Here is a 16,477-nt window from a genome sequence, read left to right as displayed (position 1 = left end):
GTTTGAAATACTACTAGTTCATCATGAAAATGAAGACACTCAACACATAAAGGTTTCAAATTAAAAGTAACAGGTAAATACATATCTTTAATATCACATAAAAAGTCCATTCACACAAAGCTCATGAACAGTTGTATTATTTTTAAGAGACAGATCTGCTGAACAAATATATTCCTACACAAAACCAATAAAATCAACTTGAATATACAATACTTCAACAAAAACTTGATAAATTTTGCATGCACAAATTAAGTGCTTGTTGTAATGTGATTATTTTGTCCATGGCAATATTCACAACAATTTTCCCCCTTAAAGTTGTGTTTACAAGAAGCCAGGCAGGCTAGGCCTACTTTTCTCTAGTGTATTTCAAGTTACATGAGGCAGGTAACCTGCCCTTGCCTCAAGTAACTTGAAATGCACTAGAGGAATGTAACCTACCTGCCTACTGGACTCGTGTAAATGTGGCTTAGTTTTAACCAACAAAATCATCAACTAAAACTTGTTCTCATTGATCATTTTTGTTAATCGGAAACAATTTTTGTAAGAAAAATGTTAAATGAAAGCGGCTATTACCGTAGGTACATGTATATTATGTGATTGTGTCTGTAAATATCAAAACTCGAGCGATTTTGAAATTTAAAAACGACGTGTGAGACTGGGGATACACCTGAATGAGATGGAAGATCAGCAAACTGGTTGTTTTTGTTATAGGGTTTAAAAATCGTTCAAATATTTTATTCTTTATTGTTACTAAAAAAATTTGCCAAATTTCATTGAAACCATTGTGTAGAGCTTAAAGAACACATAATTTTGAATATTAAAGCGTTGTTGTAAAATTAAAAGTTACAGAGAAAATTCCAAAAAACTGAACATCTAAAATTCCCAAGTAGAAAAAGTCAACTTGTGGATAAGACTTTTTTTTATTAACAATTTTAACCAAGTGTCATGTTGGGTTTGGATTTTAAATCATTTTTGGTATGGTATCCAGTGTAATTTTGATTCAATTACTCGTTTTCATGGAATTTGACTTTGACTATTTTAAAAGGCAGCCATTTTTAAATTTAACAAGTAAAATTTCTTAAAAATAGTTAAAAGAAAATTAAAATAACAAAAACTTTAAATGTGTAACAAGTTTTATTACAGTGTCTCTAATGGGCTTTTAACTAAATTTATGTTTTGTGAGTTATTTAGCTTAAAGATTGGGTATGACAATAAATTTGGTAATGAAATAGTATTTTCACTCCTAGTCACGAAAGTGACCAATTTCAAAATGGGACTTTCGTGACGAGTATTGAACAATACTTTTTATCACAATAAAAATACTACTTCATCAAACTTACTATTTGTTTTTGGTGTATGGACATTTTTGAAGATCTCAGCTGTATGGAAATGGGCTATTTTTGAGTACAGAGTGATGAAAAAGGTATTTTCAACTCTAGATCAAAATCAAACCTCATTTGTTTCACTTATCATGTAAAAAGGAATCACTTTAGGCCGTAGCTATGAAATACATTATGCCCCCCCAACACTTGATGAAAGGTAAACTTCTATAACAGTTACAGGTCTCAATGTGCTAGTTGCCATGACAGATATTTTTGTGTGTTTCATACCTTGCATAATAATTTTACTGTTTATATTACTTATTGTTTTTTTTGTTTATATTACTTTAGCATTATTTATCTGCGAGTAAAATACTTACATGTTAAAACAAAAGCTATCAATCACAATCTTTTACATACGATTAAAATATACTCTGGCAATAGTTGTGTAATTTGTTCATTACGAATTTACCTAAAATCTACTTTAATACTTGATTCAAAGCTCTCTACAATAACATATAATTTGGGGAAGGTTTCCCATCACAACTTGTGCTAGACTAGAATAGTAACTAAAGTTACAAAGTTGTCTACCACAATAAGTTTACAACTTGAAATCCCACGGTATACAGATTTGGCCGTCGCTCATCACAGAATAGTAGTTGGTTATATAAAGCCTGTTTTGCCTAAGTGAAGACAGCTCATCTCGATGTTCCAGCAGACGTTGCAGACAGCTTGTCATTAAATCAGGTGTAACACAGTCGTCTTTGTTTAAGGCCTCCAGTTTGAGTTCCGCTAAGCATTGTTTATGAAGTTCTTTTTCAATGTGTTTATGGCTGGAAATAGATATGTCTTGTCAATCTACAAATTTTTACAATATCTAAAAATAGGAAATGTAGGTTTGAATGTCATCATAAACTTAAACAAATTATTTACCAGTTTCTTGTAAAAGAATACCTAAACAAAGGTCAATTTCCTTAAACACATTCTAGGTTTTCTGTTGAATAATGCCTAAACTGATTAACTTAAGGCTCAGTAATCAAAACATAATAATTTTTTTAACATTGGTAAAGATCAAATTTTCAGAAGATGGTACATATTTTTACAACATCTGTACAGTAGTAATCATTTACTTACGATCTATAATGATGCAATAGGCGAGAAGCGTTGTCCAAGTTTTCGGAGATAAAGTTTACCAATAGGAACGAAGGACAGGAGGCTGGCACGATGAACTGACCAGTCGGTGATACCATCAACGGCCCCGCCTCGCTATTAGCATTTGACAATATTCAGTGGTTAAATTATGCTAAATATTATTATGGTCTGTATGATGGAACCTGTCTCGTGTATCGGCTACCTGGAGAGTGGCCAATGGTTTAAGGCCCAGACCAGTCAAAGATAGACGAAGGGTTAGAAGAAAGGTTCCATCTATAATTCCCTCCATCTTATAAAATATAAACATAATAAAAATCTAAACGGTTTAACAGTTAACTAGTTTGGAGCCCTCAATCTATGATGCTCTCTCCTGGCCAGACAGATGAAAAATAGAATAAAATAAAAATAGGATGGAATCGTTTTTGCCCAGATCAACGTATCCAAGCATAACTGGACAAAAAACAACACAGAAGCCTCCAGATTTTTAAAGTATGAGAGGTATCTTTACAGTTTTTTAGGTTAAAGATAACAATTAGCTTAGCTAAAATAGCTTACGTTTCAACAACAAGTTCGAAGTTCTCCAAAGAGTCCGGCCAAGTTTTCGGGAAGCCTCTTCTACCTTGGTGATCACCCAGAGACGTTGTCAACCTGTTCAAGTTTTTCTCATATTCTGCTGCCATTGTTTTCGGCTGGTATTTCCTTGAAACAATAGGCAAAATAATGTTTGTAATCAAGAATATCTTTTTGGCCAACAAGAAAGTCCAACATGATGCAAAATAAGAGTGTATACTATTGACCCAATCTGAAGTAACAAAACTGTTGCCAAGTTTTCTCTAGTGGAAAGGTTAAATCTTAAGAGAAATTAAGTCAAAGTAGAAAAATCAAGCACAATTTAACTAATTTTATCATAGGTGGACCTAGATTAATGTGAGGCTTAAACCTTTGTATCAGGGAAACAGAGAGACCCATAGATTATTAACGGGTGGTGCAACTAAAATGTCAAAACCATAAGGAGGCCTAAGGGCCGCAACAGGTACAGGGTATTCGTGGAACAATAATTGGTTTCTTAGTATTCTGAGACTTGACATGGCTTAAGTGTTGATACAGATATGAATCACAGATACCAAAGTTTTCAAAAGAATTTCCCCGTTAGGTTAGATGCAGAGGTCTCTCTTCCCGCGCCCTTAACGATGTTCCTTTTCGCCAAACAACTTTGGTACATAAGATTAACCTCGTAAAATTTTTGAATTTACGTGAGTTCACTCATGCAGCCAGTTAGTCAGAGCAATAGCATTTTACTATTGGTGATTCAAAAGTTTTGAACCCTTCAATTGAAAAATCCGGTCGTAGGCTAATTATGACTTATCAAAACTCCAAAAATGATTTGCTGTTTCTTCAACACATAGCTATGTTCATCTGAGTAGAACACACTATTTTAAGAGATAAAGAGTGTTTAAGGCCTTCAACTTGAACAGCGAACAATAGAGCTTTAAAGACATTTAATTTTACCTTCGAACTACTCTGATATCCCGTAAAACTCTTGAAGCTGCTTTCTCAAAAGCTGGCAGACGAAGCAAAACTTTGTCTTCTTTTGGGAGATTCTTAATAAACTAAAACAAAAAACAAACACTGTCAAGAGTTATAAGCCTGTGCACCTACTTAACTGAAAACAAAGAACATATACCCTCTAGCACGAGGAATGCTTATGATGGACAGGCACACTCACAGAAAGTAGTGGAGATGACTGACTAACAAAAGGTCTATGTTATAGAGTAAAAGGATTTGTATCGTTCCCCTCTACAAATGTAAAAAAATGAATACAAAAACATAAATACAAAACCATAAAAAAAACATATTCAATTTGCGAATTTTAATTGATCGTGATAATACTAGCAGGAAGTGTTGATAGATGTTGATCTATTATTCACCATTAGTTTGGCTCCAATAAAAGTTGTCATAGCCAAAAAAGTGTAATTTGAAAAACTCTATAATAATTGTTGGGACAAATTGGACAAAAACCAAAGCTAATCTCAAAAAGACCTAACCATAAGCGCTACCTAGCTCAGTAAGTTTAAGTAGCATATATTGTCTTACGTCCAGCCAATGTTGCCGCACTTCTCCGCTGTTGAGCAACACTTGTCCCTTCATACTGACTCCCGTGTCTCGGCTGAACACCAGCGACCGGCCTGCAACACACTTTACAATCAGTTACTAGGAAATTTACATTTAGCTACATTAAGTAAAAAAAAGTATCTAAATATGGACTAAACAGTAAACCTTCATTACATACTTTTGTTAACTGAAGTTTTAGAATATCAACGAGCACGCATTCGAAAACGTAATTGTATAATCCTACTGTTGAACAAAGAACTGACATAAGATAAAGCCGTAATTATTGTGTACAAGTTGTCCTCACTTATTGTTACTATCTTTACACGTTCCTATCCCATTACTTGTTAATAGGGATGGGTCGGTTGTTAAAGTCAGTTGTCGGTTAAAAAAAAATCCTGACCTTTGAGCACGGCCATGTGTTCAGGGTGCTGCTGTGCCAAGGATAGGAAGCTCATAAGACAGCCTCGGAAATGAGCAATATTCCAACCACAGTCACTCGTAACATCGGCCAGTCCGAGAGAGCTGCACGCCTGTAAACAAGTAATTAATTAATAATGCTATCAAATAATAAGGCTAACTAACAAGGCCATGCTAAGTTACAAGTCCAGGGTTTGGACTGTTCCACCCTCCAAAAAATTGTTAAAATACCAAAGACGTAGAAACACAAAAAAAAGCAATGTGCCAAAGGTACAATGTTTGAGAAATGATTGTTCCTAATTCATTGAACGTTAAGGACTCATAACATACAACTGATAATTCAATTTCACCCTAATATAGGACTCCTTCAGAGAGTAGCTCCAAGACAACAATTTGTCTGAGACTATCTATAAAAAAAAACTCCTATTCCATTCATTTTTTTCATTTCCTTTTATTTGAAGGGTAAAATAATTGTTCAATACTCAAATTATTACTGTCCCGTATTATATTTTCTTAACGAGCGATTACCAACTTGTAAAATATGCCCGCCACAGTAAATCTGCAGACAAAGGGTAATTTTCATTTTTTTCAGGTTTTTCACAAAAAAATGTCTCCTCAAAGTTGTTAGATTTAAATTTTATTTTTTAAATCACATTAAATTTAATGAGTACTTTTTTTGCTACAACTGAGAAGGTAGAAAATTAGGCATTTTATTGAACTGTTAATAGCTTAGATTAGTATTAAATCAACAAATTTGCCAAATTTGATCAAACTAAAACTCTAAACGCAAACTACAACTATCCTCAATAAAAAAACATACTGTAATTATTAGACGTACAACAACGCTTAAACATAAAATTATTTGTTTCTTTAAAGCTCTACAAAATAGTTTAGCAAGAAATCAAAAAATGTCATGTTTTGGGGGTCAAAAATGGGAAAAATTGGTTAAAAACATATCTCCCTATATTGTAACTCTAAGGTTGCCTTGTTTCAGCACATACCAAGTACAGTTATCAGCTGTACTTGTTGAATTAGCTAGTCTAAATAGTGACAGGATAAAGTGTTGTTTTTAGATGAGTGATTATCAGCATTGAAGACCAAGGTAATTTTATAGCAACATTAAGTTGTCTAACTCACCTGATCCTGAAGTTTAGACACTTCCTCACGGACCGGCCCTACTGAGGCAAGTTTTTCCCTGGCCTCCGCTTCATTCTCATCCAGCCAACCACTGTGAAAAATGGTTTCATAAAACAATAACTCAAGTAAAACTCTAAGCTTTGAACTTCAAAATTAAAATACGTAACTACTACTCAAATTTACTTGTAGATAAAGAACCACGGGTAAGTCCTACAAACTTGGCACCCAACCCAGCAATTCGGGTATCTTGGTTTGATAAAGATATTTTTAAGTAAGTGGCTAGGAACTAGGAACCCTATGCCGATGTTATTTACGACCCTGGTGACAAACTATAGAACCCAGTAGGTAGCTTTAATATAAACTCATTGTCTCTGGACCTAACCATACTGTACTTACAGATATTACAACCGGGACGAGTTGCATAACTGACTACCAAAACGCTAGACGAGCGCCTTGTCAATCAACACCTTAACCTTGAGCTCTGTTGTCAACTAAGTCATGTAATTTCTTCAGAGAGTAAATGTTATGTATTTAAATTATATTGTGTTTTAAATTAAATGACTACACATACAGATAGGCCTACAATAAATAAAAGAAAATGTGAGACTTTAATGACTATACATTTAGTACAAGTAAGTTTAATTGGTTTTTAAGTTTAGTTTAATGTTTCGCTGTCACAAGACAAAGAAATTTAAAAAAAATATTTAACTAAATTTAGCCTACAGGGCACCGCTTTTAATGAGTTAAAGTACAATTTATAAGTCTCACAGCTGACCAATGTACTGAGAAAGAAGTTAATTTTTACCTTTTTATACAATAACATTTTTTGATCATCTATTATCAGAATAACTACTTTTGAGGAACTAAAACTTACGTCAATGTCTGAAATTCCTTTGGAGGTTTCGGTTTTCGTTCAGGCCTTTTGATCCTGCTGTTATCCGTGTAGTCATACTCATTGTATTTTTTGTTTGTCCTCTGAGTATAGTGGTAAACCTGATCTCTAAACGATGGTCGAGTTGTCTCGGGGGACTTTGATGCAATTTTATCAACATAAGTCGTAGGGAGATTGCATGTTGACAATATCACAGTGAGAGTTTTTGATAGATCTTGTTCTTTCAGACTAATATTAACAGATTTCAAGCTTTCTGAAAAACAGACAATAGTTATTAATTGTTTTACCTTAAGTTAAATCTTGGAAGAAACTGAACAAAAAATTTGATGAACTCCGGTTCTGATCTTTGATCTAATGTATTGTTGTAGTAGCCCTTATGCCCATCAGATGCAGGATTATAATGTCAGAACATTGAAATGCTCAGATAATGATAGGAGCAAAACACAAACTTAATCAAATTTAATCTGCATAGCCTTGGATTGTGTGATAAATAATGGTTAAAAAAAGGCCGTCTTACAATCCTCAAAATGAGAGCTTGTTGTTAACTTGCTACAGGTATTGTCAGCTTATTACAAAATCAGTTTTCCTCCAGTCCTGGTTGGGGCAATGTAAAGCTGTAAACAATAGAACCCTATACCCGGCCTCGGTTTTATTAGTCCTTCGTCTATTCGGCCACTTCTAGGAAGCAAATATCAACATGTTTTACTAACGGCTTACCTACGTTTGACTACATTGATTACTTTATTATTAGGCATAAAATAAAATATAGTTTTTTGTTTTTATTAGTTAATAGGTTGGTTTATCCGGCCATATCGTTATCTGGCCAGTCTTGTGGATGCGGTATGAGAGGGGTTCTACTGTGGTTAACAGTGCTTTCCTGAGATGGTTAAGAGACCTAAAAATTGTAAAACCTCAAAATTATTCTATTTCATTGTCAGCAAGAGATGTTTTATACCTCGTGATGTGGCGACACCTTGAGGCTTCAGATAAAACCGTAACGTCACAGGTCTCTGAGGCTTTTTCTGTTGAAGAGATTCCAGCACTGAGCTCAGAGTTTTCAATGAATTTTCGTTGACTGCCTGCGACAACACAGTAACTTAGATGACAAACATAAATATAAATTATGTACTTTAAATACGAAAAGGATTTTTTTTTGTTGAAATTCTAGTTAAATTATACCCTAATTAATAATTTAAATTTCTTAATTTAAATTTTAAAGTTCTTTAAATTCTTTAAATTAAAATAATTAAATACCCCCGCCGCAGCAAACCTGCAGACTAAGCGAATTTCCTTTTGCCTGATTGGATTTACACTAAAATGCATCCTTAAAAATATCACATTTATTCCCTATTTAAATACAATTAGTTAAACGAGTACTTAGGTTTGCTGCAACAGGGAAGGTAAAAAGGTGATTTTTGTTGTAAAATGTTAATAGTTTAGTAAGAAATGAAAGTATTTTACAAATTCGATCAAAATATGTTCATAAACAAGCAAATTACAACAGTTGACTTATTCTCCATAAGAATAACATGGGAATTTTAAATTTACAATTTTTTGGAATTTTCTCCGTAACCATTAGGCGCACAATAATGCTTCAATATACTAAATTATTTGTTTTTTCAAGCTCTACAAAATGGTTTGGAAAGAAATTGTGAAATGTTGTGTTTATAGGGTCAAAAATGGGAAAAACCTATTTTTACCCCATAAAACCCCCCATAAACACCTGATCCCATGGTCCGATCATGCTGGTTCGCGAACTCGTTCGAATGAATATAGGTTTACACGTTTATACCAAATTTCATCAAAATTGGATCATTTTTGCTCGAGTTATCGTGCTAACGGACACATATATATATATATATATATATAAATATGGTGGTGGATGGTGTTTTTGGCCTCTAGGGACCTCAAAATGAAAAAGAAAATCGGTCCCGCGTCCAGGTCTTACCATGAGTACTACGGTAATAGCTTATTCCCTATATGGGAAATTCGCTAAAAAAAAATCAAATCAATATATATATATATACTAGGTGGCGTTCACAGAGGCATCCACAAAATTGAGCGGAGTCATCAAGGGTTCATATTATATTGTTTTTGTCATAGTGCAGTAAAAACAGTCGTTTTGAATAAATGCGTTGCGGGTCTAAAGTAGCATTTTTACTCTTTAGGGAGTAAAAATCGTTTTTAGCCTCTATGGAGTAAAAATCAGCTGTTGTCAACTCAGTTGTAAATGTTGATTGTAAACAATTGCATGTATCAAAAATATGTATCGATTCGTGCTTCGTAATCATTTTTACCTACAGTCCTACAGTCTTCCCATAGCATTTTAGCATTGCAGATACATTAATCCATTCTCACACTCAACACTGCTCACCTTTACTACTTCCTTCACCACACCCTACGTCGTGGACCTGTTTCCTTCTCTTCCCATTGCATTTTAGGATTGCAGATACATATTAATGTAATTGTCAAAGTTAGTTCCCACACTCTGCACTGCTAGCCTTACTAATTCCTTTACCATTTCCTACGTCAGAGACCTGTTTTCCTCCCTTCCCATAGCATTTTTTGATTGCAGATCCCTTAATCTAATCGCCATAAACGTTTCCCACACTCCTGACCGCTCGAATTTACTACTTCCTTCACCACTTCCTACGTCACGGACCTGTTTTCCTCCCTTCCCGTAGCATTTTAGGTATGCAGATCCCTTAATCTAATTGTCATAAACGTTTCCCACACTCCTGACCGCTCGAATTTACTACTTCCTTCACCACTTCCTACGTCACGGACCTGTTTTCCTCCCTTCCCGTAGCATTTTAGGTATGCAGATCCCTTAATCTAATTGTCATAAACATTTCCCACAACCCGGACTGCTTGCCTTTACTACTTCCTTCACCACTTCCTACGTCACGGACCTGTTTGCCTCCCTTTCCATAGCATTTTAGGATTGCAGATACGTTAATCTAATCATAAAAAAATTTCCCAAACCCCGGACTGCTTGCCTTTACTACTTCCTTCACCACTTCCTACGTCACGGACCTGTTTGCCTCCCTTTCCATAGCATTTTACGATTTCAGATACCTTAATCTAATCGCCATAAAAAGTTCCCAAACTCCGGACTGCTCGCCTTTACTACTTCCTTCACCACTTCCTACGTCATGGACCTGTTTCCCTCCCTTTCCATGGCATTTTAGGATTGCAGATACCTTAATCTAATCGTCACAAACAGTTCCCCCAGTCCGGACTCCTTGCCTTTACTACTTCCTTCACCACTTCCTACGTCTCGGACCTGTTTCCTTCCCTTCCAATAGCATTTTAGGATTGTAGATACCTTAATCTAATTGTCATAAACGGTTCCCATACTCCGGACAGCCCGCCTTGACTACTTCCTTCAGCACTTCCTACTTCGCGGACCTGTTTTACCCCCTTTCCATAGAATTTTAGGAATGCATATACGTTTATCTAATCGTCATAAACAATTTCCACATTCCAGACTGCTCACCTTTACTACTTCCTCCACCACTTCCTACGTCACGTACCTCAAGTTAGTGTCGTCATTTGATTATATTTATGTTCCATACCGTTTCTGTTCTAATATCTGTGGAATAATGCTATCAGCTATTTCTTTAACTACTGCATTCAAAAGTCAACAGCTGATCATATGCCTTTGTTTATGTGTCAAATACTGCTTCCATAAGGATTACATTGAAACTTTGAGACCCAGTGGGGCGGATTCCTGAGAGACTTTTTTAACGCCATATAGATGTTGGCACTCACCGATATGGTCTTTATCACCATGCAAAATTTGATTCAGCCGTCTAGGAGGAGTTTGCGTATTACGAAATGCACAAGAGTCGACGTATAAGAGCTTCGCTCGCTTTGCTCGCTCCGCTCAATATATATATATATATATATATATATGAATTTGAACTGATGGTGTTTTTGGCCTCTAGGGACCTCAAAACAAAAAAGTAAATCAGTCCCGCGTCCAGGTCTTACCATGAGTACTACGGTAATAGCTTATTCCCTACATGGGAAATTCGCTAAAACATAATAATTATTTAAATTAATCAAATTGAATTCATTAAAATTCTTAATCCCAATACATATTTAGCCTACAGTATACAAATAATTTTTTCATAGCCAAACCAACTATTTAATCAAGTGTTTTGTTAAAAGAGTAGTATTTTATGTACTTTATTGATACTTGATTTATTGGTACTTGATTGATTTTATGTACTTTACTTTATAAGTCCTACAACTATCAATGAGTGAATGAAAAAAACATTTTCATAAAAATCTATGGTGATTGGTGGCATCTCTTGGAGGGGAATAATTTTTTTGCTCTTTTCTACTACTTTTTGATTTTGCTCTCTACAGTAACCATCCAACAATATTAGAAATTAAAACAAATTTTTGTAACAATACCATAATGAAACATTTTAATACCGTAGTAGGCTACGCTAAATTTTAATCCTTGCACTCAGTTTGATTTAGGATGCAGAATTGCGACATCAGCTGGCTCGTACTCTTACGTACCAATAGTCAGTCACCCTTCTCTGTGTATTATTAGCGCAATTCTACCATCATTAGCATCCAAGCTTCTTCCTATTTATTTATTTATTTTATTTATTAAACATCATCACATTACCTACATAAATTCTCTTGACAGGCGATTTGTCACAAAGTCTAATACTATACTACATACGGACTAATACTATTCCTATACAGTAGAGTCCCTCTTATCCGGACTCCTCGGGACCGAGGCCAGTCCGGATAACGGGTTTCCGGTTAAACCCCCCAAACTTGTTATGTACCGTAACCCAAAATTTTTTACTTAAATTTAGGAGAGCATTGGATTTTAGACACGTGATCAATAAGTTACCACTAATCACCACATCGGTTTAACCGGACTAGATCGGCAGAAAGTGGGCGGTACTGAAATTACTGTTTTCGTGGGAAAGTTTTGAGACCAGTGATCACAAGTTTAAATACAATGCTCTCCTAAATTTAAGTCAAATACTGTATACAGTGTACATTTAAACGGTCCGTTTTAAAGAGTTTTTGGGGACGTCGGTTTAGCCGGAAAAACCATTATCCGGACTGGAATCGGTCCCGAGGAGTCCGGATAAGAGGGAGTCTACTGTATATTGTCCTGGCTCACCCCTTGCTTCACTGAATAACTTATGTTCCACGCACAGATCTATAGTCTGTGTGGACGGGCTAATGCAAGGTAAAAACAGGCCGCTAACCTCTTAAAAAACAAAAAACTAATCAACAAATTCATAATTACCCTTTCTTGAGGAAATTGACCAAATAAATCAGGATGAACTGTGAAGTAAAATGGGCGAAGTGCAGTAGAAACCTCCCCAGATGTCATATGACGACAAACAGATCTCATGTATCCATAACCCCAAATGTCTGGGCTCAGCCTAAAAAATTGAAAATCCTTAAAGTTAGTCAAGTAATATAAAAAACTATTCTTTAATTTAATTGGGTAAGGTAGGCTAAATAAGTTAAACCTACTTTTTGTTGGTTAACTTATTTCGTTTTAGCTTAGTACCCTAAGTAATAGCCCAAGTTAATCCTAGCCAACTTAAAATTTAGTGAAATGACTGTTTATTGTTGTTGGCCTATTAGACTAAAGTTAGACTAAGATGTTTAAGATTTTAAGCAAAAAATAAGTTAAATAAGTTAAACAATCAAAATTAAAGCAGATCCATAGATCTAACTTAGTTATACAAAGGAACTAAGTAAGTAATCTTAAGGCCGGCCGCACACTGATGCGACAAAATGTTTTGTCGAAAGACGTCGGAAGGGAGTGGCCTGCCATGCAGTTAAATGGAGGCAACGCACACTGATGCGACAGAGGCTTCAGACGCGTTGTTTTGTCTGAAGACGTTTTTGGGTGTTTTTGTGATCGCCTCCAATATCATGATGGATAGCCTCTGGATCATTAAAGTTAGCAGAATATGGTTTATGTTACCTTGCCTAAAATGATCCTGTATAGTTGTCAAACACGACAGCTGTTTCGTGCTACAATGAGCACATCTTCAAAGTGAAGAAACACAAAATCCACTCATTTAGCCCGCGCCTCCAATATTTCGTCTGAAGCCAAAACGCGATCAGACAAACAGTTCTGCGCATGCGCGGAGGGCGGATACAGTACAACTTATCTATATAGTGTAATAATTTTTCTTACAGTTAGCTTAGTAACTTAGTTCCTTTTCAATTCATGCAGAAAATAATAAAACGATATTTTAATTTCAAATACTCGAAATTATCTATATATTGTGATAATTTTTCTTACAGTTAGTAGATGTTCATTTTCAATTCATGCAGAAAATAATAAAAATGTTTTTTAAATTTCAAATATTTCAGCTAGCCTAATTCCTTATTTTTTAATAATTTTCCTTACAGTTAGTAGTGGTTCATTTTAGATCCATGCAGAAAATACAGAAAATTTATGCTCCCTTTCTTTGTTTAGTTTTGCAAGTTGTATAAAGTTCCACAACATAATTGCTACGTCCACTTCCTCATCCATTTTATTAACACCACACAATAACTGGCTTTACACAACACTGGTCTACTGCTGACTGAATTTAGTTTTCCCTCCTGTTTTTGTCTTTTGCCTAAGACCACCGCACACCAATGCAACATTTTTGTTTTCCGACAAGACGTATACCGACAAAACGTTTTGTCTGACCAGTGTGCGGCCGGCCTAAGTAGGGTAGTGTTAAGTCTCACATTAAATTCTAAACAAAACTAGGCCTAAGTTACTCTACGGTACAAAGTTTTATTGAGTTAAGTTAAACCAAGAGTAAGAAACATATTCTTTTTGGTTAAAGAGCACTAAGTAGAATTCCAGCTACTAGGAATTCACAAAATGTAGATAATTATAAGCATGCACTGTGGATGCGATACTCTCTGGTATGGATTAACACCCACACTATAGAGTACTACGACTATCCGTAAACTTAGTGGTACGGTATTATCCTGATAATTACATAGACCAATTTGTTAATTACGAGGCAAAAAAAATGTGGTTTGAATTCCACTACAAACTGTAGGTCCCTTTGATGCCATTGGTTGTATCGGCTACTAATTAACAGCTGTGTCTAAGGAATATGTCGGCCTTAGTCACTAACAAGACTACAAGATTGCGCCACTCATACTACACTCATCTCCATTCATAGCCTAGCCTACTTGGATTAAATACCTAAGTTTTACTTTCGTACGGTCGCCATTTCATAGTAAAGGTCTTCATAGGACAAGTTAGCATCTAGGCTAACTTATGATGAAATAACTTAACTTAATTAAGTAATGATGATACAAGTTTTGAGAACATGATTTTGGTTTCATACATCTGTTCCTGGGAACGTGTTTTTCTTCCTAGACTGTATCAACATTAAGTTAACTTAATTAGACAGCAGTGCTGTGGTTAGGTTAACACAAGTTTTGCCGTCCACCACCAGGAGGAGTGCAGTGTAGTTGCAGCACACACAATACATAACTAGATGGCATTCCTGGTGGTGGACGCCAGAACATATACTAACCGCAGGCACAGAAAACAAACTAGGTACAGTAGACCCCCTCTTAACCGACCCAAATGGGACCGGACCTAGGTCGGATGATTCAAAAGGTCGGATAAAACGGGCAATCCCTAAAATCATAACATGATAAAGTGCTATTCATTTGGAATTATATAATCATTATTTTGAAGTCATACTTGCATTATTTATAAAATAAACTACTCTTATCTCCTTTTTCATATTGATAGAAATGTCACAAATAAACACAAAACACGGTTAAGTCAAATAGGCCTACTTTCAGTAGAATATATTATAATACTAGGCAAGAGTCAATAAAATTCCTATTTCAATAACTTTACTACTGTAATGTAATAATTAATGCTTTCCAAATACATCGTAATACAGTACAGAACCTTTTGTCGTCATTAAAGATACAAGCGACCATTTTGTTACAAGACAGGACGTTTATTTATAGCCTCTCACTGGAGGCTCGAGGCAAAAAAACTATCTTGACCTTGGAGTTGTTAACACCCCTTCCCTGCCCTCCCTACAAGTTGCGTTGTTTGTTTACTCCAGCGATAAGATAATCAGTTCTCAAAATCGTAACACACTTTATGATGTTATAAATTTGCCGCACAGATAACAAATCAGATCAGATGTGCTCGAGCTACGTACGATGATGACAAACTGACAATAGGCTGTGCTATATTTTTTGTGATCTTCACAAGATAACTTATTGTTAGTCATATCCTGTGGAGATAAGCGTATGGTTCAGTTCTCATCGCCCAGCGTGGGAGCGGAAATGCCGAGATTCCTAGAAAGCGGCGGTTAAACCGAGCTGCTCTCAAAGCAAGGTCGGTTAAAACAAACTGTATTATTTTACGATCAAAGGCGGATAATCCGATTATCGGTTAATACGAGGTCGGTTAAGAGCAAGGCTATTAAAAAGAAAAAGAGGTTGCCTCAGTCGCGCGTATGACGTCACCCGCCGACCCGGATCTGTTTACAAATAAATAAATGAAAAACAAACAACAATAACAAAGTACTTGACAGGTGACAGCTGTGTGAATTAAAAGCAGCACCGTCCGGGTCGGCGGGTGACGTCATACGCGCGACTGAGGCAACCTCTTTTTCTTTTTAATAGCCTTGGGTTAAGAGGGGGTCTACTGTACCCAGAATGCCTCAAAGTACCTACTTTGAGAGAGCTTTGCCTGTCAATTCGTAGGCAGCGCCACCAGCGTTGGCTATGCACTCAGGTGGCGCTGCCTACAAATTGACAGGCAAAGCTCTCTCAAAGTACTTAACGCTTATTACCATACGGTTGGTATTCTGGGTTGTAGTATGTTTTCTGTGCCGCAGCACTGCTGTCAGTCTATATTTAATTCTATTTGTCAGTGCTAAAAGATTTAAAATAAGTTTTATCTGTTAACTTACTTACCATTGTTTTGCTCTTCTACATAAAATTTCTGTAGCCATTAAAAGTTGAACTGCTAAAGGTCCAATTAGGCTATAATTGTTCAAACGAGAGCAAGACCCTACCTATGTATTTATCTTTAAGTAGGTAACTATAAGTTACTCACTCACAGTACGAGCATAGCCTACGAAAATTACATCCACATGTTGTATAGGCCTAGGCCTATACACTTAATGCGTCTAGTGCAACAAAAATAAGAAAACAACAAACAATGTGGTTCTTAAAGATTAACTTATCCCCCGAAACAATAATCACTTAGTTAGTTACACGATTTTTTCTTTGTTACACGGCAAGATCGGGGCCCTAGGGCCAAAACATTAACAAAACTTCTCTTCTTTTCTTCTCGCTCTTTAACCTTGAATCTGGGTTATTTATTATTATGATTGTGATGGCCATGTTGTTTGTTGTTGTTGATTAGAACGTTTTCAGCAGACGTAGCTGAGAA

General features: G+C 35.7%; 1 protein-coding gene across 1 annotated transcript; it reads right to left on the bottom strand.

The window, feature by feature from the left end:
* Positions 1 to 74: 74 nt before the first annotated feature.
* LOC129001249 (T-cell activation inhibitor, mitochondrial-like) lies at positions 75 to 16,453 on the bottom strand. The gene is made up of 11 exons (XM_054428482.1): positions 15,997 to 16,453; positions 12,320 to 12,458; positions 7,985 to 8,108; positions 7,012 to 7,282; positions 6,138 to 6,228; positions 4,984 to 5,113; positions 4,566 to 4,657; positions 3,981 to 4,081; positions 3,027 to 3,170; positions 2,454 to 2,585; positions 75 to 2,152 (listed from the first exon to the last, which is right to left on the bottom strand). The coding sequence occupies exons 1-11, from the start codon at positions 16,032 to 16,034 to the stop codon at positions 1,921 to 1,923; spliced, it is 1,494 nt and encodes a 497-aa protein (XP_054284457.1). The 5' UTR covers positions 16,035 to 16,453; the 3' UTR covers positions 75 to 1,920.
* Between the last annotated feature and the right edge of the window lie 24 nt (positions 16,454 to 16,477).

This window comes from Macrosteles quadrilineatus, unplaced genomic scaffold, assembly GCF_028750875.1.
Source record: "Macrosteles quadrilineatus isolate MER2022 unplaced genomic scaffold, UCM_ALF_1.0 Scaffold_8__2_contigs__length_117827958, whole genome shotgun sequence".
In the NCBI taxonomy this organism is placed as follows: Eukaryota; Metazoa; Arthropoda; class Insecta; order Hemiptera; family Cicadellidae; genus Macrosteles; species Macrosteles quadrilineatus.
This window is presented reverse-complemented; position numbering and strand designations above follow the sequence as displayed.